At 40.5% G+C, this 24,694-nt stretch overlaps 1 protein-coding gene across 1 annotated transcript; it reads left to right on the top strand.

Moving 5' to 3' along the window:
• The first annotated feature begins 3,378 nt into the window (after positions 1-3,378).
• On the top strand, positions 3,379-23,546 carry lamb4 (laminin, beta 4). Its single transcript, XM_066723948.1, has 34 exons — positions 3,379-3,749; positions 4,304-4,461; positions 5,843-5,978; positions 6,355-6,428; positions 7,078-7,266; positions 7,512-7,575; positions 7,911-8,125; positions 8,252-8,372; positions 8,614-8,802; positions 9,089-9,268; positions 9,535-9,647; positions 10,339-10,418; positions 10,581-10,731; positions 11,140-11,271; positions 12,514-12,702; positions 12,831-12,946; positions 13,284-13,401; positions 13,705-13,882; positions 14,254-14,397; positions 14,699-14,930; positions 15,011-15,168; positions 15,658-15,882; positions 16,045-16,262; positions 16,462-16,558; positions 16,835-17,204; positions 17,621-17,781; positions 17,907-18,109; positions 18,703-18,906; positions 20,056-20,200; positions 20,484-20,691; positions 21,005-21,140; positions 21,671-21,841; positions 22,461-22,614; positions 23,017-23,546. Exons 1-34 carry the CDS (start codon positions 3,704-3,706, stop codon positions 23,154-23,156), a joined length of 5,415 nt encoding a protein of 1,804 aa, XP_066580045.1. The 5' UTR covers positions 3,379-3,703; the 3' UTR covers positions 23,157-23,546.
• Positions 23,547-24,694: the final 1,148 nt, after the last annotated feature.

Here is a 24,694-nt window from a genome sequence, read left to right as displayed (position 1 = left end):
AAGGTAGGCCGGGGCTGTGAAGGACTGCATGTGTCGGCTATAGTATCTGTGTATGTTTCCTGTTCTATCTGTTTTCTAATGCCGTTAACTTTGCTATTGAAATGATCCATGAAGTCACTACAGGTGAAATTGGGGGGGATAACCTCTGAAGGCTTTACCTGCTGGTTAGTAAGTGTCGCTATTGTATTAAAAAGAAAACGTGGGTTATTGTTATGCGTCTCTATTAAATTGGAGTAGTAGGAGATCTAGCAAAGGACAGGGCTGCTTGTATCTTATTATACTGTCATTCCATGCCATGTGAAGACCTCTAGTTTTGTTTCTCTCCATTTACACTCACATTCTGTTTTAAGTGAGCCAGTGAGTTCGTCAAACCATGGTGAGTGTTTTGTTGGTTTAATTTGTCGTGTCCTTAATGGGGCTACTGTATCTAAAGCAGTGCTTAGTGTATTGTTGAAATTATTTAATAATTCATCTGCAGATCCTGTTTTGATAAAGCTAGCATTTGGCAACAGGGTAGTGAATTTATGAATAGCAGTGGGATTTAGGCAGCGAGTTTCTATATTCCTCTCCTGTGTGTCTGATTCTACTCCAGGCAGCTCAAATGTAATAAGGCAGTGGTCGGAAATCGTCTGGTTTTGGGGTGATATTATTAGGTTGTGAATCTGTACCCCACGGGTAATAACTAGATCTAGTGTGTGACTGTGATGATGTGTTGGTCCTGACACATGCTGAGTGAAGCCTACAGACTCCAATAGGGACAAGAAACTAACAGTGAGGGGGTCGTCTTTAATGTCAATATGTATGTTAAAGTCTCCCAAAATAATGAGTTTATCATAGTGTATGGCTAAGTCAGATAAGAGATTGCTAAATTCGGTCATAAAAAAGGAATAGGGGCCTGGTGGCCTATAAATAGCTATAAGCTGAAGAGGTGGATTAAGCCTAAGTTCTACCTGGTGAATTTCAAAAGATGTGAAGCTGTCTAATGGCTCAGTAGAGGCGCAGGTCTGTGCGGTAGATGGTGGCCAGCCCCCCCCCCGCGGCCTGTTGCACGGGCCTTCTGGCAGTAAGAGAAGTCATTAGGGGAGGCTTCTACTAATGCAATAGTTTCGTCTGGTCTTAACCAGGTCTCAGTCAAGGTGAGCACATCTATGTGTGTGTCAGTTATGGTGTCATTTATTAAGGCTGCTTTGCTAGGTAGTGAGCGGATGTTTAAGATGGCAAGCTTATACATGGGAGGAGTAATGTGAGCAGGTAATTTCTGTCTTGTAGTTTTAACTTTTATTAGATTGTTGAATGAAACCAGAAACTATTTAAATAATTACAAATTTAACAGGAAAATAAATAACCTGGCCTACATATCATAAGAATCACCACCCATAGTTTACACTATTCAATTAGATTACACCTAAGTTTCCTGAAAGAAGAACGGAGGAGAAATCTACAAGAACATATTCACACCTGGAATGGGAGATCATCTAACAGATGGCCACATTGTGCATTTAGTGTCTTGACACTTGTGTTTACCAGAAAATGGCATCTCTTTTCTCCGTAGTAAAGGAGGCGATTTGTAGTTGTTGTAGTAGTAGCAATTATGTTTTTAATTCAATAGTTTTCCAATGTTCTGTATTCCGTTGGTATACACAGTCAACATGTACACTGTCCAAGGGATGATAAATCATAAATCAGATCTTTAGCTGTCAGAAGTGAAAGAAACCCTATCTTCTCCACCTTGCAGCCTTAGGGTAAACATTTCCCTTTATTTCTGAGAGGAGTTCAGGTGTGTCTATACATGCAGAAACTCCCTCTTTTCTGGAGAAGTGGCAGTGCTTCAGAAGACATAACCAAGGGCAGGTAAGTACCCTACAATTGCACCATCTGAGCAAATGCAATGGAATAATGCAAGCTGTTTTTAAGCAAATATTTTCAAATACAAATTCTCTGATACTTTCTAATATTAGAAAATAGAAATACTGTAATACTTTGGGGTGATTTTTTAAATTGACTACAAACTTACATCACCTACAAATAAGAGCTTTGTAAGTACAAATGACTAGCAAACATCTTTCTTTTCTGGTTTGTTTTGTGCAGTGCTGGATGTGTACTGAATGTGATGAAAAGTTTAACTGCTATGTATAATTATGTGTTGAAGGATTGAAGGAGTATTAATAGTACATTTGTTCAGGATGATAATATATTTGAAACATGAAGGTAACAAGCAATTGCTTTATTCATGCTTTTATTTTTTTCAGATTGCTTTTTAAAATACAACTCTGTGTCTTTTGCATTCTGTTCAGATTTTACTCTTAGGGTGCTAGATGTGGATTATACACTTATTTTAACTTTTTGTTTTATTTTTTATTCATTTGAAAGTACCATGAGGTAGCCTATATACATACAGTACAATATGGCTCAGGGGGTCATCTTGCCTTTGATAAATAGTTTAATGTTTCATATAGATACTACAGAAGAGACTGTGAATACTTTATGTAGTCCTGAACATTTTAAAGGTTCACATTTCAGATCCCCACCCTCACCTGTCTCCATAACTTCAGAACTCTGGCTGCTATCTCTGAACCCAAGATACAAAAACAGTAAAGCATCCAGACTTGGGTTTTAAAGTTTAATCTGCTTTGAAAATATAATCCTTTTCCCCCTTTTACCCCCTTGTCCTTGTTTGTCAAAACTAGTGGTAACTGAAGTGTTCTCTCTAAGAACTCATAAATAACTATTGGATTTTTTAAAATATCTGAGTTAATAATAAAAAGTGATTTTAGTGTTAATCAAATGGTTTGTTTAAATGGCACTTTTTGTTACCATGTATCAAGGGCATTTACAGTTATTTTCTATGTAGAAAGCAAGCAAGACACATTAATTCTCAAACCCATCCTGGAGCTTAAATCAGTCTTTTTGTTGACATGGTTATTTTTCTCGCCTTTGAAGCACGTGTTTTCACTTTCAATGACTATTTGAGTGCGTTGTGTACGCAGCCTGAGGAGATTTAGTGCTAGTAGTGAAGTGCCCAATATTCACACATGGTGAGAGACTGTGAGGAGAAGCATTTGAAAATTAAATGGGGGGAGGGCCTGCTGTCACACTGAAACCTGGCTGGAGTCAAAGTGAGTATTAAGGAAGAGTTTACAACTGTTCCTGACCTGTGCTGGCCTGGGTCCCGGTCCTGTCCATAGCTGCCACATTCTCAACCGTGCAGCGTGCAAACTGTGCTGATAAACATTTAGGAAACATTATACAATATCTTGACACAACCACACACAGGAATGGCCTATTTATATATATATATATATATATATATATATATATATTTCATTAATTTAATTTAACTGGCTTCAAACAAACACATATGCATCATGTTTTACTATAGTTACAATAATGCCGATATCTATGATTTATTGAATTTGCTTGTTTTTCTCATACTTCAAATAACTAAAATAATTGATCTTTTAGATTTGTATTTTAACTTGGGATCTGACAGGCTCATACAGATTCCCCTTCACATTTACGTGGACCGTAGAGTTTAACTACATTTTCACAAGACCGTCCTACACCTGGAGTCCAGAAGAGCATTTATGGCTACTGCGGCTGGTTAGGGTTGTATGCTAATCTCAAGGAATGTAATGATTTCTACATTAAAAGAAAACAAAAATTCCAGAGATTAATTAAAATATGTTTTCATTACATTTTAGCCATGAAAAAAAGGAATATGCAGGAATTGCAGCTGCTTGTTACATCTTGTAAGTTTCTCTTTTCAAAATCTTAGCTTGAAAATATTTCAAATATGTGGTTTTTGACAGAAAATGTATTCCAGGTTTTATTATGTTTTTTTCAAGAGGACAGTTAATTGTATTTAAACCCACATGAAAACATTTATTTAACAGTGTCTCAGAGTCAAAGAGACAATACAATAAAGATGAAGTACAGTATTAGGAAGGTATATATAAATGCAAAACCATGTGATCAGTTCATCATGTCTGCAAGAGAGATTAATCCTTCACCAAGAAAAAGCGAGTTTTGTCATGTCTCAGGAACACCGAATGGCATGGAAGAGCAACACTTTATTTGTGTTGCATTTAACAGACTGCACCCAGTTGAACAGTGATTGAGCCAAGGAGGCACCATGCCTCTGAGTCACATATTTCGCATAAAACAAAAGCTGTGCGCTTGTAAACTCATTGCTTAGGTTAGGAATGTCTTTAAGAACTTAATTATACTCTCGTTAATTTTACAGAGGCCATATAAAATGCATTCCCTGACTGGTGTTTTGTTTTCCTGGGGTTGCATTGTCTAGTGCTGGTGGCCACAGTGTGCGGGCAGGATGAGTGCAGTGTGAGATCGTGCCATCCTCCTCTCGGGGACCTGATGGTGGGCCGCAGCGCGCAGATCTCGGCAACCTCCACCTGCGGCATCGATGGGCCCCAGAAGTACTGCATTATAGGATACCTGGAGGTTAGTGCAACAGCCGAGTGCGAGGGAGACTTTGATTTGGGTTGTTCTCACAACGCGTTCAAATGCCCTTGGACTCCGTAACCCACCACAAACACAACCCACGCTGGCTCTTCTGATTTGTCTGGGAAGGGGAAGGCAAACCCAAGTCCTTGGAGGCCAGGTTCCTGCAGTTGGCATAGGTACCCGTCAATTAGTGACTGATTAAGATCTGGAGTGAACTGGTGACTTGACTTCTTATCCTAATAATGACTTTGGTGAAGTAATTAAGACCTGAGGTGGAATGAAATGAAATGAAATCTCTTTCGGACCCCGAGGACTTGATCCGCTTGATTTGTTATGGAGTCTGTTTGATGCCAGCTTTCGCTCTTTCCGTGGGGTGATTCAGTAGAAGTATAGGGGAATCACAATTGCTGATTAGTAAACAGACAGAGAAAAGGGGAAAAAAATAGAGAACTGGGAGAAAAGACATCAAATAATGTATTAATGATGTTATGACTACCCCTCCCCCATTAATGCTGTTCTATTCTTACATGTATTAAATAGATAAGTTTAAAAGATACATGAATGAATAAACAAGTCTTCTTGACACCGTTTTCCTGTGTGGTAAGGACTTTAATCAATTGACTGGATGACTAACATTGAAATCCATGTTTCAAATTGTCAGTTAACAATAAATAATGCTGTTGGGGGCTTTTCTTTCTGTCAGTTTTCAGACTGGGGCTGCACATTGTCAATTGTATTTCCAGATATAGGAATTACAGAATGCATATTGTGGATAGAATTTGACCTCTGGGTGTTTTTCTTCCCATACATTGTGAAGACTTGTTCAGATTTGCAGCTGCTATGGCATTCCAGCTGTATAAGGCGGGCTGAATCAGTCGGGCGAATTGCTGTCTGATTTATGCTCTTCGACAGCCGTGATTTCCTGTGATTCCCACTTTTCTGAATTTCCTATCTTCTTTACTTGGTATATTTCATTAATTGTATTTATTTGTTCAATGATGGTTGTTCCTAAGTAGTGTAACAATACTTTGACAATTTGACTAAAAGGTGGAATAGATTGAGTTTTTCATCTGAACTATTTGAATGTTTGTCTCATGTATTTACTTGCTCTAATAAATAATTTTCTTTTTAAGAACAACCAAAAAATACATTCTCTGTCTTCCTTTGCTAAATGGTTGCACATGTTCTATAATTTCTCCATTGCCATTTTATGACCATTTATAATTTACATAAAATGCTTTATAGTGCGTTATACTAATAAAGTTATAATATTAAATCATACTTTCATTGCATATTTCACTGTAAATATACAGAAAATGTTTTCCTACTTTTTAAAAAGGTCTTATTAAAACAACAACTTTTGTTAATCCCCTTCCAGAACGAACAGAAGTGCTTCATGTGTGACTCGCGCTACCCGTACAATCGCTACAACAACCCCAACAGCCATCAGATTGAGAATATAATCACGACCTTTGAACCCGATCGTAAACTGAAGTGGTGGCAGTCAGAAAATGGTAGGTTTTAGACATTAGTTACTGTTTAATTCAGTCGCTTTATGCAATAAGGGAAGTCTGACCTTTGAGGGCGGAGGAGGATTCAGATGTTTCAACTTACCAAAACACAGCCAAGTCTTTATAAACTGGTGATTTCTGTGCGACCTATAAGACCACCTGGACTGTAGTTATTCCAATTGGTTATTAGTAAGTCCCTGATCCAAGGACATCATCAGGATGTTGTTGTTTTTCTTAAGGATCCCAGTTTGTCAGCTTCTACAGCACTGCTAAGTCCACTGCACTGTTCTGTCCAAATTAACTGTTTTCCACTGTTTCCCTCCTCAATGCACATACTCTTCATTTCCACTTGTCAACTATGGCTTTTTCTGAACTGCAGGAGTGGAACACGTCAGCATCCAGTTAGATCTAGAAGCGCTCTTTCAGTTCAGCCACCTTGTTCTGACGTTTAAGGTACCGTTCTTTGGTTTTATGACCACATTCACCCACTAAGAAAGTTAGTATTACAGAAAAGTTTACTTCAAAAGTGTACTTTATTCACAAACATTGGTCTACAACTGAATTAGGCATAAGAATACAATTGTCACATTTCCAATATCGTCTAAGAGCCCCTTATGTTATTAAATGTCATCTTGGGAGACTTTAAAATGTTAAAATAGAGAAAAGGATCAGCATTTAAAAAATGTATGTTAACAAAAAATGTTACTTATGAGATTCGTAACTAACCAGAAAAACATACTTTTCCACATGAAGTGTAAGATTTGTTTAAATAAATGCTTATAATTATCTTTTAGATAATACAGAAAAGCAGAAGACTTACAGTTGGAGACTGGGGTTCTCACACTGTCAATTTAAACCCCTCTGATCCCCCAACAAAGCAACTCTCTGAACAGCCAATGTTCAGTCTTTGGTCCTGATCATATTTCACTGGTCGGATGTTACCTGTATTCTATAAAACTTCCTGAAAATAAACATTAAAAAAAACCTCCATTATTAAAATTGCTAAAGTGTTTGTACCTATAAACAGTTGTATTGGTTTTACAGTGGTAAATGATCAGTTCATTCTTATGACAATGTCCCCCCCGTCCCCACTTCCTCTCAGACGTTCCGGCCCGCCGCCATGCTGGTCGAGAGATCCAAAGACAACGGGCGCACCTGGAAGGTGTTTCGATACTTCGCTCAGGACTGCAGGGCCGCTTTTCCCTTCGTCTCAGAGGGTCTGGCAAACCGACCCGAGGATGTCATCTGTGACTCCAGATACTCGGGGACCGAACCCTCCACCAACGGGGAGGTACGGCCTCAGCTTCTTACCTGTACAACCCTAATTCCCTTTAATGCGCTGGCCCTCTTTTCAGGCGATTGCACCATAGGGTAAGACTCAAAGGAAGGGTTGAATGTAGATATGCATGTGTCTTTTGTAGTGGTGGCTCACAGGCTGAAGTGTCATAGTTTTTATTAGTAGTATTTAATCTGTCTGAGGCCTCTTACCCCAGGTGTTGCACCTTCAGCAAGGATGTGAATGTAAGTGTCTTGCAGGTGGTTTTGAAAGCCTTGGATCCCAGCTTCCAAATAGACAACCCATACACTCCACACATACAAGGTGAGCTCCTTGGTGTTTCCCTTACTTTGTAAATGGGTTTTTACGAAAGTAAATAATAATAATAATAATAATAATAATAATAATAATAGTAATTTTGTGAATACAAATATACTGTTTAAAAATGATTATAAGTGTTGCAACCAACAATAATACATCTCCAATATGAATACATACTTCAAATAGTTTTATAGGATATTAAAACAACATTGAAAGTTTGTTAAAAAGCATCATGACAAACTTTAGTCTTCAGTATATTTAAGTAACGTAACGTGGGGGGGCTGATTTACAGTTCCCAAAGTAGAGTTCCATGTTTCAGCGCTTGTCCTCCGCTCTAGAGCTCATAACCCTGACGAACCTGCGGATAAACTTCACCCGGCTGCTCACTCTGGGAGACACCCTGCTGGGCAGACGCAAGCGTAATCCCCAGGACAAGTATTACTACGCTCTGTACGAGATGGTCGTGCGCGGGAGCTGCTTCTGCAATGGCCACGCCAGCCAGTGCATGCCAGCAGACCAGACCAGGGGGGATGTGTTCTCAGAGACAGGGATGGTAGGAATCTTATTCATCGTTTTTTACTTAGAACATGGACAAAAAAAGTAAAACGTTTTATCTGTTAATAAACTGACATGATTGTAAATGAGATCAGTCTTAAAGACATGGTGCGATTATTTGCAGGTGCACGGTAGATGTGTCTGCCAGCACAACACAGAGGGCTTGAACTGTGAGCGCTGCAAAGACTTCTACAACGACTCCCCCTGGAGGCCTGCGGAGACCTCTACCGCAAACGTCTGTAAAAGTAATGAGCTCAAACATGTCTTACCATTTTGTTTATCCATTCAAAGGTGTTGTCGCACAGTTTCACTGTTGTGAATTCATATCCAAAAGTATATATGGGTAATGATGAATCAACTGAAAATTCACCAAATGCCCCCCAACCCCATCAAGAAAGGTTTCATACCCAATTTGTGGAAATGTGAGTAATAATAATTCAATACGTAAAATCCAGGAATGGGCAAATTATTTTCTTTTTCTCCCAGGATGCAACTGCAATGGCCATTCAGAAAAGTGTCATTTTGACATGGCGCTGTATTTGGCAAGTGGGGGGGTGAGCGGAGGAGTCTGTGACAACTGCCAGAACAACAGGGTGGGACCCAAGTGTGAGCAGTGCAGGCCCTTCTATTATCATGACCCCGGGCGGCCTGCCAATGACCCTTACTCCTGCATTCGTGAGTACAGCAGTTGACCTTTTTTATTGTGATGGAACCATTGCAAAGTATGTTGCAAAGTTACAGAGTTACTTTGCTGCTGCGGTTGCTGTCATGGCTTCAGCTCATTGCTTAGTTTGTGCAGTATTCTCTCTCTTGTATGTCTATTCGGGAGTTTTCCAGAGAGGAAGCTGTGGTTGACTTCTTTTAAGATATGACTCACTTTTTGTCAATTCAATTCTCAATAAAACCAAAGAAAAGGCAGGTTTGCTCTCGCCTTACACTCCTCTTTCCTCGGTTCCTCCAGCGTGTGACTGTGACCCCGAGGGCTCGGTGAACAATGGGCTGTGCAAGCCGCACTCAGACCCCCAGGCCGGGGCGGTGGCTGGCCACTGTATCTGTAAGGACAATGTGGAGGGAGTGCGCTGCGATCGCTGTAAACCTGGGTATTACGGGATAAGCCGAGATGATCCCAAAGGATGCCAAGGTAAGGCAATCGATATTGCTCTTCTTGAATTAATTGATTCATTGTCTTAAATGTGTGTAATAATTGACTTGATTGTTTGAATATTGGTTCAATATTTGGTGTAAATTAATATCTGAGGGGCACTATTTCAAAGAAGACTCTTAAAAATTGTATTAGCTGCATGCGCCAAAAAATAACCGTACTGTAAATTACGGTCCAGATTGCATTATTCTCCATTGTGCACCATGAACATGCTGAGCTGGGTTTAACATCCTCATGGTTTGCAGTCTGCAGGTGCAACAGGCTGGGCAGTGTGCTGTCGCCCTCCCCCTGTGACCAGGTGACCGGAGAATGCCACTGCCTGCGCTTCGCCACCGGCCCCCTCTGTGATGAGTGCTTGGTAGGTCTCAAGGCTTGCAGAGGGACCTTGATCGTGGACACCTGTCTCAATTACTAAAAATTAACTGTTTATTGGGTCAAATTGAACCAATTAGGCATTTTATTTCTAGCTTGTGTTGTAAGCAGGTGAGGATGCACAGTCAAGAACCCTACAGCACAAACCCAACACGACAGTTGTGCCCTTCAGAGTCAGGACTTCCCTGCACTGATCTATTGGTCATATTGTATTTGCCCTCCGTTTCCATTCACTTATTGAACATGTTTTGTGTGAAAACTCTTAGGTTCTCATAAAAAGTAAATGTGCATTTTCCAAGCTAAGGTGCATTTCCATTCAACTGTCCTGTAGCAAAATAAGTAGAAATATTACCAATTAAATTATTAATATAATTTTGATATAATTTCCCTTTTCCATAATTTTTCACTTTTCACACGACTGTAAACTTATTCGACAAGGCATAAGTAATCAGTAAAACCCTATTCCACTGGCATTTGTCGCATAACTGACTATATCAATTGTAGGACAAATCCATCTCTGTTGAAGGTAAAAATGTTGGGTAGATGTTTTCTAATTTCAGTCGATATTTGCGGTTTCTATCAAGCCTGTCATAAAGTTTGTTTTATTTGACAGGACTTTTATCGCAAGAGAATACTTCACGGAAACCTGACTAGTGTGCTTCCATTTTGTTTTGTAGGCTGGATACTGGGGCCTGGGAAACTCTGTGTACAGTTGTTCTCCATGCGATTGTGACATTGGAGGGGCGCATGTCAGCATGTATGTACCGTGCTTTTCAAGGCTTCTGTGTTCAAATGGAAAACTTCCCATGGGTTTGTGGGACAAATCATTGTAAAAAAAAGTTTGAAAGCTCACTTGGCTACCATGCCATTTTTGTGGGGGGTGTTAAAGGTGTAATTGCACTTCTCTGTGCCTGTGCAGGTGCGCTCCAGAGGACGGGCAGTGTCAGTGCCTGCCTCATATCGTTGGTCGTCGGTGCAACGAACCAGAATTTGGTTATTTTTTTGCTCCTTTGGATTACTACCTTTATGAAGCTGAACATGCGGCACCTTTGAATGGCTATGCCTCCCTGGTTAGTATGTACTCCCATATGCACACTCACAAATATATATTATCACCAATAATAATAATTATTATTCATCTTTGATGCCGTAAACAGTTATCTTCCTTTTTAAAAACAATTACGATTCATTATTTGCTCCTGCTCTACACGCACGATGGATGACCAGTCAAGTTTTATAGTCCTCTGATTTCACTGTCTAGTCCTTTCTGCCTTTGAACAAACAAAATTCCTTTGAACAAACAATGTCACATCTGTGCAGCAAGCATATAAAAGATGTCCAGAACATCTGTGCTTGTAACATTTTGCATTTGTAGGATCATTTATTATTCATGTATTATTTATTTATCTTACTGTTATTCATGTGAAAGAGGTGTTTTGCTTATTTTGGGAGATGGAACATAATTGTCTTTTTTCCAGATTGGGCCCCCAGCCCTGCCAAAGTGTGAAAAGTATTTCCGGGACAAAGGATACGACTTCAAATTCGTCAATGGGAGGTTCGTCTTGACCAGAGTGGCGAAGCGTAGCGTCCGGGAAAGGAGACAGGCACAAGTAATCTAAATACTGTTTTTAATGGAGAAGTATTTTACATTTTCAAAATAAAAACATACAAAATTTTAATGCTCATGATTAAAAAAAAAAAAATGACAATTCTAAAATCACTTAAAATCTTAACGTGATTTAAATTATCCAAAAAATACAAAAACTCAAATTACATGTGCAATTATCATTCAAAACAAATGTGTTTAACAGGCAAACTGCCAAACCAACAAAAAAAGGTCAAATGCATTGAAAGTAACTGAAAATGCACCAGATAAAAAAAACAAAAAACAAATAAAACAATAAAATAAAGACAAAACCCAAACAATCTGATGCATTTAAAATTAAAATCCAAACGGTCAATGCATTTGACAAAAGAACATAACAAAAACAACCAAACAATCAAAACAACCAAGTGCATTTAAAATCAAATCATTCTTTAAAAGCAATTAAAAATCATTTTTAATATAATTTTTAAAAGCAATCAATCGTTAAAAAAAGGTTAAAAGATCTCGGACTTGGGCTCCAGCAGGGGGAGATGGCCGTCCCCGGAGGTGGGTCCCATCACGGGATCCTAAGCTCCCCCAGATCTTGAAGGTGCCAGTTCTTGAAGGCTTCCTCCTTGCCCCTCTGATGGACCTCCAGATTGACATAATCACTGACTAGTACCATGCCCCTCCTCGCGGTGACAGCTGGGTCCAGCTCCTGCTTATTGAACAGACAAATGTTCCGTCCCTCCCACAGGGCCTGTTTCACTGCGCAGACGACATGCCACCAGCACCTCAGGGTTGGAGATGTGATTCCCCTGGCTGGTCCATAAAGGATCTGCTGGGCGGTCGCCCGTACAAGTAATCTAAAGCCAGGGTGATTTTCCAAAAGGGCCGAGATGAGGAGGTGGTTGCAAAGTCATTTCTAAAGCCTCCTACAGGCCGTGAACTCCCTTCGGAGGGTTTTATATCAAATGCGCCATGTATCCTCTTCTGCACCTTTAAATATATCAATGTGTGTGACGTAAACCAGACGGAAAAAAATCCGTTGCAGCCAACTTCTTCTCTTGCCCCATGGTTTTACCAGGGTTATATAGAGACCATGGTTTTCCATGCATTGCATTATGGTTTACTACACTTTACCATACTATGCCCCTCTATGCTTGGCCATGAGTTCACTTTGCTTTCTTATACTTCACTGTAGTTTTACCATGTTATACTGCAGTCAGCTCTGTGAATTTCTCTTTTCCCTTGTTGGTTCCTGCAGCAGAACACCATTCCTTTGTACCCGGGCTTTCCCTTGCAAATCGTGTTCAGAGAGAGAGCTGCAGACAGACCTATTACATGGACCGGACCCGGGTTTGTCAGAGTGCAGGATGGAGCCGGCCTGAGATTCATGGTGACCAACCTTCCCGCCTCGCTGGACTTCACAATGGTTATTCGCTATGAACCTGAGGTAAGCATCGGTTTAAGAGATGGAATACATTGGCGATAAATGTTGAACAAATATAACCATGCAGATAAATTAATTAATTAATCAACTGATGTTCTGTGTTGTGTCTTTGTCTATAATGCATTCTCAAGTCTACAAATGACTGGGTGGCAAATGTAAAGATTACCCCAACAAACTCTCCTGACGACAGACGCTGCCCATATGAGGAAACTCAAACCAAAACAGTCACTCTGTCCGCTTCGGCAAGGTACGCTTCTTTCCAATTTCACATATGTGAGCAGACAGAGCTATATTATAAGTTAAAACCATGAATAGTTCAATCAATCAATCAATCAATCAATCCATCCATTTTTATTTGTATACAAAAATAAAGTAAATGAATAAACCTTTAACACACTTTGCATGGTTACACTCGTACAAGCACAACACAAGAGACAATGGTTTCCCTTATGCACCAATATATACTTTCCCGTGGGGGAAGGCAGCAGCCAGATAAATAAAAACATTATTAGTGGAGTTCAAACAGTACAGTACATGGATAGAGTGCTGTGCTTTATTGGCACTGAATAGCTGTTTGTTTCCAGGATTGCCATTTTGGATGCTCCTGTTTGCCTGGACCAGAATGGGAAATACCATGTGGACATCACTTTTAGAAAGTCCTCTAATGCAAATCCACAGTCCTCCCACATTCTTATTGATTCAGTAAGTTGTATACATGTTGTATCAGGTGTTTATGGCCAAGCCTACTCCACAAAGCTAAGTCTGTGTGTCTTTTGAGATCCCTTGCATGATGAATTACAAACTGATACAAGACCGATACAACACATAATCGGAGATGGGTGTAGAGTAGATGCTAGAAAAGAGCTTCACTATCCACATACTTCTACTCTATCAGATTACAAAAGTCTGCATTATTGAAAGTATCACTGTTGCTGTGGGATGTTTTTGTAAACAGTAATTGATGGATTATTTTTGTATTTGTTTTGTTTTGTTGGTTCATTCCAGATGGGTTTAATTCCAAAGATTGAATCCCTTCAGAATTTTTGCTCCCAAACCGACCTGGATGAATACCAGCGATACCGGTGCATCGAGATTGCGACTGAAGTTGGCTCTCAGATCCTGCCAGACGTGTGCGAGAGGCTGATAGCCAGCATGTCCGCTCGCATACACTACGGTGCTGTGTGTAAGTGCCGAGCCAACTCTCTGGGACCGGCCCCAGCACAGACTGGAGGATATAGGGACACGTTTGTTCTCTGCAAGCATATCCGTGCAAGAGATTAGACCATGAAAAGACCAGGCAAAGGCTTGTACACCATGATGCCATCCAGTCACTTCCTTGAAAACCCCCCGACAATCAACTGCATGTATATGTCTCTTTGAAATGTGTTCAGTAGTTACAATCTTTGTATAATGAAGGAAAATAACGTACCTTGACTTGCCTAGCTCTGTAATACAAACAAACACACAGGTGGGGAGAGTATTACATTGTTTTCTTTAATTAAATGAAAACAAGCTCTTTATTTTTGTCCTTTTCCTTTTGCAATCTCTTGGCAGCCTGCAGGTGCAACGCTGCCGGCTCCATTAGCCCGTCGTGCAGCAAGTTTGGCGGTCGCTGCCAGTGCAAGCCCAACGTGATCGGTCGCTGCTGTGACACCTGTGCTCCCGCAACATTTGGATTCGGCCCTTACGGCTGCACACGTAAGGTGGTCCTTTGAGAACACTTATTCCTGCTAAGAAAGACATGGTACCATATTTTCATATCGTCTCGGCAGCCTTTGGAACCCAGTACAGGATTCCGTTTCAGCAATCATCTTTAATAGGGGTTTGGGTGAAAGTGAAAATAGCATAAACAGACCCTGCGAGAGGTTAGCAAGGTGTCTGAGCAACAGGGGAAGAGCTCGACATCAGGAGATTCCTGGACAGGTCTGTGAGGGAAAGAGTGAACAGTTGTCTCAGTAAATACTGCCTCACAGTCCACTCTGGCTTCTGTTCCCCGCAGCCTGTGCCTGCGACCCCCGCGGCTCCATCAGCGAAATGTGTGACCAGGTGAATGGACAGTGTCCCTGTCGAAATAAGGTCTCGGGACGCCAATGCAGCCAGTGCCAGCCAGGCTACTTTGGGTTCCCCCAGTGCCGCCCCTGCCAGTGCAATGGCCTGGCACAGCTCTGCGACCAGACAACCGGAGCGTGTCTCGATTGCAGAGGCTTCTCAACCGGGAACAACTGTGAAAGGCAAGCGCAGAGTGTCGGACGCTTGGGTTACGAAACGCACGCTGTAGGACTGACTGTGACCAAGATGTGTGTGCTTGCAGGTGTCTGGAAGGATACTATGGGGACCCAGTTTTCCGGGAGCCCTGCGAGCCTTGCCTGTGTCCTGAGAGCAAAGCCAGCGGCCGATACTTCGCACATTCCTGCAGCAAGGACCAAAATTCCCTCCACGTGGTCTGTAACTGCAGAGATGGCTATTCAGGTCAGAGAGTTTCTGATTTTGAAAGGACTTACAAAGAGTTACTCAGGAGAGATTTGTTTTAAATGTAAATAATACACGAGCATGCCTCAATTAATTATTTCCACAATATGGGCTACATCCATTTATCTAAAACTATCTGTGGTGTCTCTCCCATTCCTTTCTTTAGAAAAGTTTCTATTAGATGACGGAGAGTTATACCGGGGGTGAACTAAGCTAGGCTTACCTAGTCTTAGACTCTGTGGCACTTTCGTCCAGTGGATAAGTACAGTGCAATAGATACAATATAGTGGACATAAACACCATCCAGTCCACTCTCATTATAAAGTTGGGGATGAGGCATTGTAAATGGGGTGGCATGGAGAGAGAGACACAAGTGTCATTCAAGAGCCATTCAAGAGGGAAATCAGTGCTGTTCCAGGGGGTGGGGGTGGATGGGAGGGTATACAGTGGATAAGGAATGGATAAATAAACCTATTCTTCCTGGTCCAGGCCCTCGGTGTGACCAGTGCCCCCCCGGGTTCTATGGCAGCCTGGCACAGCCGTGGGATCGCTGTCTGGAGTGTGCCTGCAACAACAACATCGATCTCAGGGACAGGGGATCCTGTGACGGCCTCACAGGGCAGTGTCTCCGCTGTCTCCACAACACAGAGGGGCACAACTGCCAGCTCTGTAAGCCAGGGTATTTCGGATCAGCTGTCTCCCAAGACTGCAGAGGTAGGACATCGCGTATACATTTGATATCGATGTAAATTAAACGCATGTGGCGACGCTGTTTATAAAGTTTATCACAGACTTTCAGGAAGCTGATCGTCCGTCTGCATTTCCTCCAGTGGAGTAACCCTCGATTTCTCCGTCTGATTTCTGCTTCATTTTCAGCGTGCTCGTGCAGTGAATTTGGCACCGACGGCGGCAGTTGCCGAGTGGGTGGAGTGTGTCTCTGTGACCCGTCTTCTGGGCAGTGCCCCTGCTTACCCCATGTGACTGGGACGAACTGCATCCAGTGTGAAGTAGGATACTGGAACTTGGGGAGTGGGAGAGGGTGTCAGCCGTGTGACTGTGACCCAGTGAACGCACTGAGCAAGCAGTGCAACGAGGTATAACTTGTGCCAACATAGATGTGCCCTATAGATTATTCATTTAATTAAATCTGTATGCTTTGCTTTATATTCGTCTTCTTCCTTATTTTTCTGTTTCTTCTTTCGTCATCTTCTATCCTACACACTTTTATCTTTTAGTTTTTTCAATTCATGTTTCCGTCATGTCTTATTTGTCTTTTAATTATCCACCGCACAGAACACCGGGCAGTGTTCCTGTCGTCCTGAATTCGGAGGCAGGAGGTGTGAGGAATGTGGGGAGAATTACTTCGGGAACCCTTTACTACAGTGTATTTGTAAGTACCCACGGGAATGACAGTCGTCCAGAGAAATGTGGATTAGAGTGATGAAAGAGAAGCGCAGCACCATATCACGGGTCCGCTGAGGCTAAAGAGCAAAGAATGTAAACCAATCCTGCGCCCTATCTGAGCTCCGAGCACCTGAGTTTGCCTGACTGACACTCTGCTCTGATAAAGCTTGATGTTGGTTTTAGGAAAACGACATGAAAGAGAGTCTTACAATATTGGCTTAATGGCTAATTGACTCGAGAGTATTGATTCTGTCTTCCACAGCCTGCGACTGTAACCTCGAGGGGACGGAGAGGCCGACGTGTGACCGATACACTGGAGAGTGTAACTGCCGCCCCGGCGTGGTTGGTGCCTTCTGTGACAAGTGCGCTCGAGGTTTCAGTGACCGGTTTCCCGCCTGCGCTCCCTGCCACCCCTGCTTCCGCCGCTGGGACGAGACCATCGATGGCCTGCGCAGCGCCTTCAGCAAGATAAACGGCAGCCGCTCTCAGTGCACTGTTTACAACGTGTCCGTCTACGACAGCCAGATGCAGGACCTGGAGGACAAGCTGGGGGAGCTTCAGGATATCCTGGACACCCCGATAGCATCCATAGGGGAAATCGAAAAGGCCGAACAGTTATGCAATGACATCAAGTGAGCTTATTTCTTGTTGTGTATGTCTGTGATTTATGGATTTTTTCTTGATTTTTCCCTAAATGCCTCATAGAAGTCTCACAAACTAGTAAAGTTGCCATACTACTGCTTCACATGTAATGTATGTAATTTGATGGTTATGTGAGGTGTTTTGGGCATAATTTGATATTCATTTATTTATTTAGTTTTGGGGGGCTTAATACATTTTTGTAGGCCTAAAATAATTGGGATTAAATATTTCGCCCCTTAAGAATTATCATCATAAAATGTTTGTTTTTTTATTTTGTTTGTAAAATATACACTGTATACGCTGTATATTTTAAAAATTGAAATATGTGTTGTGCATTTATTATTTAGTATTTATGCCATATAACTTTCATTTATGCTTATGAAAATGTTTTGTTTTTCTTTTTCAGCAAATTTAAAGATAGCATCGATCCAAACTTGATCCTGATGGATTTGACTCCCCTGCTGAGCAGCGATATTGATAGTATTAGACAAGAGCTAAACAGGTTTTTTAAGGATCTGACTGACAAAGTGAAAACCATTCCAACATTTGACCGCAAATTACTACTGGGTAAGTTCAACTAAATTAAAACATGAGAAATATTTATAATTCAAGCAATTCATGTGTGTCCTAGAAATACATTTTAAAATATCTTACTTTTCTTTATATATTTATTCTATTTTTTGTAACATTAGATGCATATGATACAGTTAAAAAACACCATAAGGATTTTAACGATAATGAGGAAAAGATACAAAAAGCAAAACCCTTCCTGGATGACTCAAAGACTACCAGGGAAAAAGTGATCGCCCTGCTGGATGAGGTGTGTCTAGACGGCGAATGGGAAGCTTTGAATAAAAAAGTGAACGCACTGAGTGTGGCAAATCTGAACGAAGAAGTGAGTATGCATTGTTATAAATATCAAAGAGCAACACAAGACTTTGATTTGGAAACATGAAGCAGTTCTAGGCTCTCTTTTTGCTGAGAAACCATATTGAATGTGGTTTATGATTGACTTGTAAAGAGAAGCTTACACTTTTGGAAAGATACATCACTCTAAATAGCTACTTTAATATCAGTGAGGACACCGATGGGTCAGACAGATCTTTTTCTGAGACACTGGAAGTTTAGTGTCCGAACTCCAGGGGCCGACAGGGGAAGACCAGGTGATGGTGCTGTGGCCTCTTCACAGAGGAGTGCTTTGTGGTCAGACAAGATTGCGCCAGCAGAATGAATCTGGAATTGTGTTCCAAATAAGATAGAAACAAACACTGTATTTAACTTCTTTAAGACCAAATCAGAACTTTGACCCACCCGTAAATCGCAAATTATGAAATTGTACTGTCTCACTTTTGATTTCTAGAAAGTATAAAGTGGCTTCGATAAATGAAATCAGTGCAGACTACAGATTGGTACTCTGAGATTGGCACAGGTGACAGTTTGGTGTCGGTCTAGCCCTAAACTGGCTGACGTGTTCCTGGCCCTTTTCAGATCTGCGGCGCTCCAGGCAACACTACGTGCCCCCTTGCGAAATGTGGAGGTGCTTTGTGCCGAGACTGGCTCGGTTATAGACAGTGCGGGGGTCCTGGCTGTGAGGGAAGTCTACCGCTGGCGCAGAATGCTACGAACACAGCAAAGGAAACTGGCAGATCCATCAATGACCTGCTGAATAAGCTGAAGGACTCTGAAAGAGAGGTATGTAGAATGAAATTAGAAATAAGTTTACAACTTCAAATCCCTATTCATAGAAAGGACTGATTAGTGTCTTTTGTGAGTATATGATCTGGTCACTGGATGCTTTACAGAGAGTAAAGAGAGAGTACAATCCAAAAATACAAGCAGATCAGTGTCTATAGTTAACATCCATCCTTAAAGTAGGAGTGTGGTTGGTGGCAATCTTTTCCCAGTTGCAGTAGCACCGTCTGTCACTATTCCCACAAAACAAATTACACAAACCACCAAATCAGTCGCCTGTTTCACAATGTCATTTTTTTTTTATTAATTCATTAAACATGGTGTAAATATAGTTTAAAGCAGAATAAACAGAATAACATTGATTATTTTAAGGTCACAAGCTTGAACTATTGCCACCAGCAAAGAGATACCTGATTGTGTGTTTTTAAAAACAAAATATGAACATGTGTGAAAGTCCAAAATAATCTGGAGAAAGAGATCTGGGGTCAATTAAAGGAATTTAAGGAGCAGCTGCAATGAGTACCAATCATGGGGCCGTCCCACAGTCCTAGAGAAAGAAGTACAAGCCTGTTTATGCTGGCAGGACAAGAGATATCAAGAATCACAGGCTTTACTGTGTGAGTCTGCTCCTCCCTGCCCGACAACTCCAGAGCAGGACCCATATATGGTCAAGCACGAGTAAATTTGATGTGGACATATATGGGGGCTCCATATGATGTATTAGCCCAAAGCTGCTAGCTTGAACTGGTTCTAATCAGACCCTGTTCTTCTGGGTATCAGGGTTGAACTCTGGCACAGTACAGTAACGCAGTGAGGCAGTGACCTCGATCAGACACACAGGGAAAACATGCTGTTCTTCAATGTGCAACTTGTAATAGCAATTTAATGTGATAAGGTAAACACACAGCTGATCTGGAATTGAGATTTGTATGGTGACCAGTGTGAATCGGTTTGCAACTGAGGTGTCAGTTTTTCTAACTCGCTTTAGAATTGTCATTCCAGCTCACAAGAATATTCGTAACTTACCCTTGTGTCATTTACTGGTACACTAAAAGTATACTTGCTTATATTTCCAAAATGTTATCTTGATCATCATTTTGTTTAAAGGAGACTTGGACGTCTAATTATAAAATGTCTCTACATTTCTAGATACTTGATGCAAAGCAAAAAACACAGGGAGTCAAAGATAAAGCAGAAGAGCTGAAGAAGAAATTAAAGAACACCACGGACAAGTTTGAGGAAGAAAAGCAGGACACACAGGCTCTTATAAAGAGGGTCCGGGACTTCTTAACAGGTACACCACTTTCAAACAATGACTACCATCTCGCTATTGTCTCCAGCACTGCTGAGAGTTCTGCCCAAGTCCAAATGGCATATATACTTTTTAAGATGTGCCACTCAAACAATGATAGATTTTTTAACTGTATATATTTGGATATGTGGTACTTATGAGAATAATGTTTTCATTCTTTCTTCTGTGTTGAAAGCCTTGCCTTGTGTTTTAACAGTGCGATTATTTGAAGACTGATGCATCCTTCTCCTTATCACAACACATTTTCTCCCGTTTTTTGATGCAGCCGACAGGGTGGAACCAGAAGACATTGATAAAGTGGCCACATATGTGCTCTCATTCAAGCTGCCAGACACTCCCGAAAATGTGCAGGACATGATTAATAAGATCCAGACCCTTCTGGAGAGCAGCACAGAAGTGGAGGCTGATTTGAAGAACGTGACCGATCAGGCCCAGCAGGCCAAGGAGCTCCTGGAAAAGGCAAAGGAGGCAAAGTTAGTTTTCAATCTATATTTTAGAGAATTTGAGTGTTTTGATCTGTAACTTCACCCAGTTTTATTGAACATGTGCATTTAGTTTATTGTGTAACATAGTATTGTTACTGACGTGGGTGTTTTTTTTTTTTTTATGCTTATAGCTAAGTCGTCTCAAAAGTACGGATACAATACAAAGACTGTGTTATTTTTTACACAATAGATAAAGCAGACTTATGCCAACTTTGTTGTTCCTCAATACAATATATTTAACGGTTTACACTGTAATTCATTAATAATAATCCTTGCTTGTGATATTGTGTGTGTGTTTAAGGGACAAGGCCGAATCTCTTGACTTCAGTAAACTTAAGGAGGCTTTAGACAATGCTAAGAAGACCCAGGACAATGTTAAAAAGGCACTGGACAAGGCCAAAGAGAGCACCACAGACATCAATGATAAAATCACACAGGTAAATATTAACACAGTGTATTATTGTTCTTCTTATCATTACTAGGCAAAGAAAAACAACATGAAGAACAGAACATATGACAAATGTGTTTCATTTTTATTTTACACATTCCCTGATATATGGATTTGTGCCTATTTTCGACTTACTATTATGTTTCATAGTATTTAATCTATGGCCCATCTTATCTTGCATGTACATTGCATTTTGTAGTGACTTCTGATTCCATGAAATACTTATATAGTATGACCTCCAGAGGGCGGTATAGTGCAGCTTTTCCTGAGCTACAGAGCAAAAACAACAAATAAATCATGTTAATAAGGGTTATCCTGAAAGTAACACACCCCATTCTGAAACAGATTAATTCTCACAGGAAGACACGTGGGGCTTGTCTATATATATATAAAAAAGAGTCCTAAAAATGTGATTTCACTGTGTATGAAAGATTTTAAGTCCCATCCAACAATATACAAAACGCTTTAAAGTGTTCCACAAATTTGGACTTATTTGGAAAATTATTTTTCTACGGATAGGCTGAAAAAAAGTTAACTGACACTGAAAATGATCTGGACTTGGAAAAGATGAAAGACTTGCTGGACGAAATCGAGGCACTGAAGGACAAAACTGAAACGAACAGACAGCAAGGCAAGGAGGCAAAGGCGACTGCAGACTCGGCCCTGAGCACCGCCACAGAGGCCGAGAGGGTAAACTGGCAAATTCACGTCTAATCAAACTCCATGCTTCACCGAGTCTGTCTCTGGGCTGCCTACCTGCCCTGCCACATCCCTGCAGACAGATCAGTTTACCACCTCCCAGATTTATACTAATGTGTATATATAATTAGACAAAGTAATGGCTAATCTGCCTCTGGGGACATAATGTCATTAAAAAGGATCACACATTTCACCATCGATATGCAATTAAGTTAAGCTAACCCCTATAGATTTATTTTGATTAGGATTATACCCATTTAAGATGTAGAAAACAGTTTTTAATCTTGTTTTATCCCCATCTCCACGAATAACTATCATTTATTTAGCACATTATTAGGTTACATTATTACATTAATAATATAATAATCACATTATTCAGAGAGCTGGGGTGCACTGCAAGCCAGAGAACAGAGTGGTCAGCAACATCTGGAGTTGAGGATTCCTGCTCAACACACGGTATTTCTGGGATGAGTAGTGTATATTGTAAAATATTTTGTTTATATCACCAATGAACTTGGATAGGTCAAACTGTGGTGATTTCCTGATTTGTTTGTCCTTCAAAATCCATATGTCATCACATCCTGATTGTAGATGACTTTTTCTTTGACAGCAACTAGATGACGTCAATGAACAATTCAACAAATTACAGGAGAAGGAGGAGGGACAAGGGCTTTCCAATGAGGCGAAAGAAAGACTGGGCAAGCTCAAGAAACAGGCGGACGATCTTGTACAAGACGTTGCAGATAAAATGAACCAAGCTGCAGGTAACTTGTATAGCATATATATGTTGGCATCCGTTTATAATAATACCTCTCACATTTATGCTTCAAAGGTGATGTTTCTGAATCTCAGTTAAAAGTAAATGCAATGAATTACCGCTGTCATGACACAGGAATAGAACTGGGATGTAAGAGTAAGATAAAAATATATATGCAGCCAAGTGGTCAAGTCTTGTTGACATGATCACACCCTGTAAGATTGCGAATTGAGGGTTACGTGAACCTCATTTTTTGTGATGTGTTTTTATGCGTTTTAAATTAATTAACCAACAGTTGTTCACAGTGGATACTGTGGAATTGTAAAATGTTCTTCCATCAAAATGCAAAGGAAAATAACATTAGGATGCATTTTCTGGTTTTGTTATTTGTTTCTTTCCATTTTTCCAGACTTGGAAAATAAAATCCAGGATCTTGTCAGGCAAAAAGAAGAGAAATTCAATGAGATTGCCAAACTGGAGGACATTATTAGAGCCATCAGGGAGGATATTGCAGAACGTGGAGTACAATACAACACCTGCCAGCTTTAAAGACTTTAAATCTTGTATTTCTCATTGTGGTTGTTGGAGGCTTTGAATAATTAATTATGTACTCGTATGTTCAGTACACTGTTTAATATGGAAGTGGTTAGAAGTCGAATTTCATTTTTAGTTTAGTTTTTTCATGTAGATGCAGAAAGATCAATCGAGAATCAAGGCGATTACAATAATCATACCATGAAGTTCATGAGCTATGGATACAGTACTCGGTTAAAAGTACTTTATATTTCTAGTGCTAACCAGGCAAGAAATAATAAAGACCAGTCTCCAAACTTTAAATGCAGAATGGCTTACAAGCAGAGAAAACTGTACAGACTGGAAACAGACCGTTCAGGGTGTACAAAGTGTAACATTAAAATAAAAAAGAATCAGTGGCACTGAAACTCTGTGTGTAACTCTCACACAAATTCCCCAAGATCCATATCCCTACACTGTTAAGCTCTTCCACACTCCTGTCCCCAGGCTTTCTGTTATCTATGGCACATACCACAGCTAAGACTGTTTGTTTACTGATCCACAGTCAGCTCGACTTCCCCCACCACCACTTCTGCCATTCTGCAATAACAAAGAGACAGACTGCTGAACAATCCCACCGTGTGAAAAGACAGGAACAAACAACGAGCATCTTCTGCGATGCGGTATATATTTCATCTTCTTCATCCACATCTTCCTCAGCCTTTGCCCTCATGCGCTGCCTGACGAAGGCCTCACAAGATTCTTGCACAGACCTTCATCCTGCTCGTGAATACACCCTGATTTCTTCCTGTCTCTTGTAATACAGACCATTTCTCCTATGGCCCATATACTCTTCCCCCTGTGGTTAATTGCATTGTTTGTAGTTTTTAAATGGATATAATTTTTAAAATATGTATTAATATGCAGTAATATCAGACCACAAACAAACTTAATGCTTCTACACAATCCCACAAAATATATTTTATATCTAAATATGCAACCAAAATATCCCTAATAAGATTAGTATTGATTCCTTTACATAATCTTAGCTGTTTGTGTTAAACAGATAGGTCTGTCTCCAAAAGCCTTCTTTCTTCCCCCAAAATGACATCCAGGGAAAGGTCTCTGTAAACACACCCAGATGTTTTCACAAACTGCAGGTCTGAGGCAAAATAAATCCCAAGCCTACAGGCATGGATGAAAGGCTTTTTTTTTTTTTTTTTTTTTTTTTTGAAGAAGAAGAAAAATGCATAATTTCAATTACCTTTAGAGTCACCCATTCATTTAATCATTACAGAGCATTTAGTCAACACAATGACAGACCTTGTTTTCAGTTTCTGCTGGTAACGACTGCGCGTTCTTTCAGAGGGCTGTAATTATGGTCTTTCTCTTTTGTTGTGAAGCTGTAGAAAGATGTTTCTTTTTAGTTGCGTGTTTTAAATATAACATTCCCCCATCAAAAGTTACATCTTCCAGAAATGTCAAGCCAAAATGACACACAAATGTAGCAGATTCTTTACGTTTGCATAATTGAATGCATTGCATAGTCTTTGCCTTGAAATCATTCAGTTTAT

This window comes from Amia ocellicauda, chromosome 15 (assembly GCF_036373705.1).
Source record: "Amia ocellicauda isolate fAmiCal2 chromosome 15, fAmiCal2.hap1, whole genome shotgun sequence".
NCBI lineage: Eukaryota > Metazoa > Chordata > Actinopteri > Amiiformes > Amiidae > Amia > Amia ocellicauda.
Note: the sequence above shows the minus strand (reverse complement) of the source record. Positions and strands in the feature narration are given on the sequence as shown.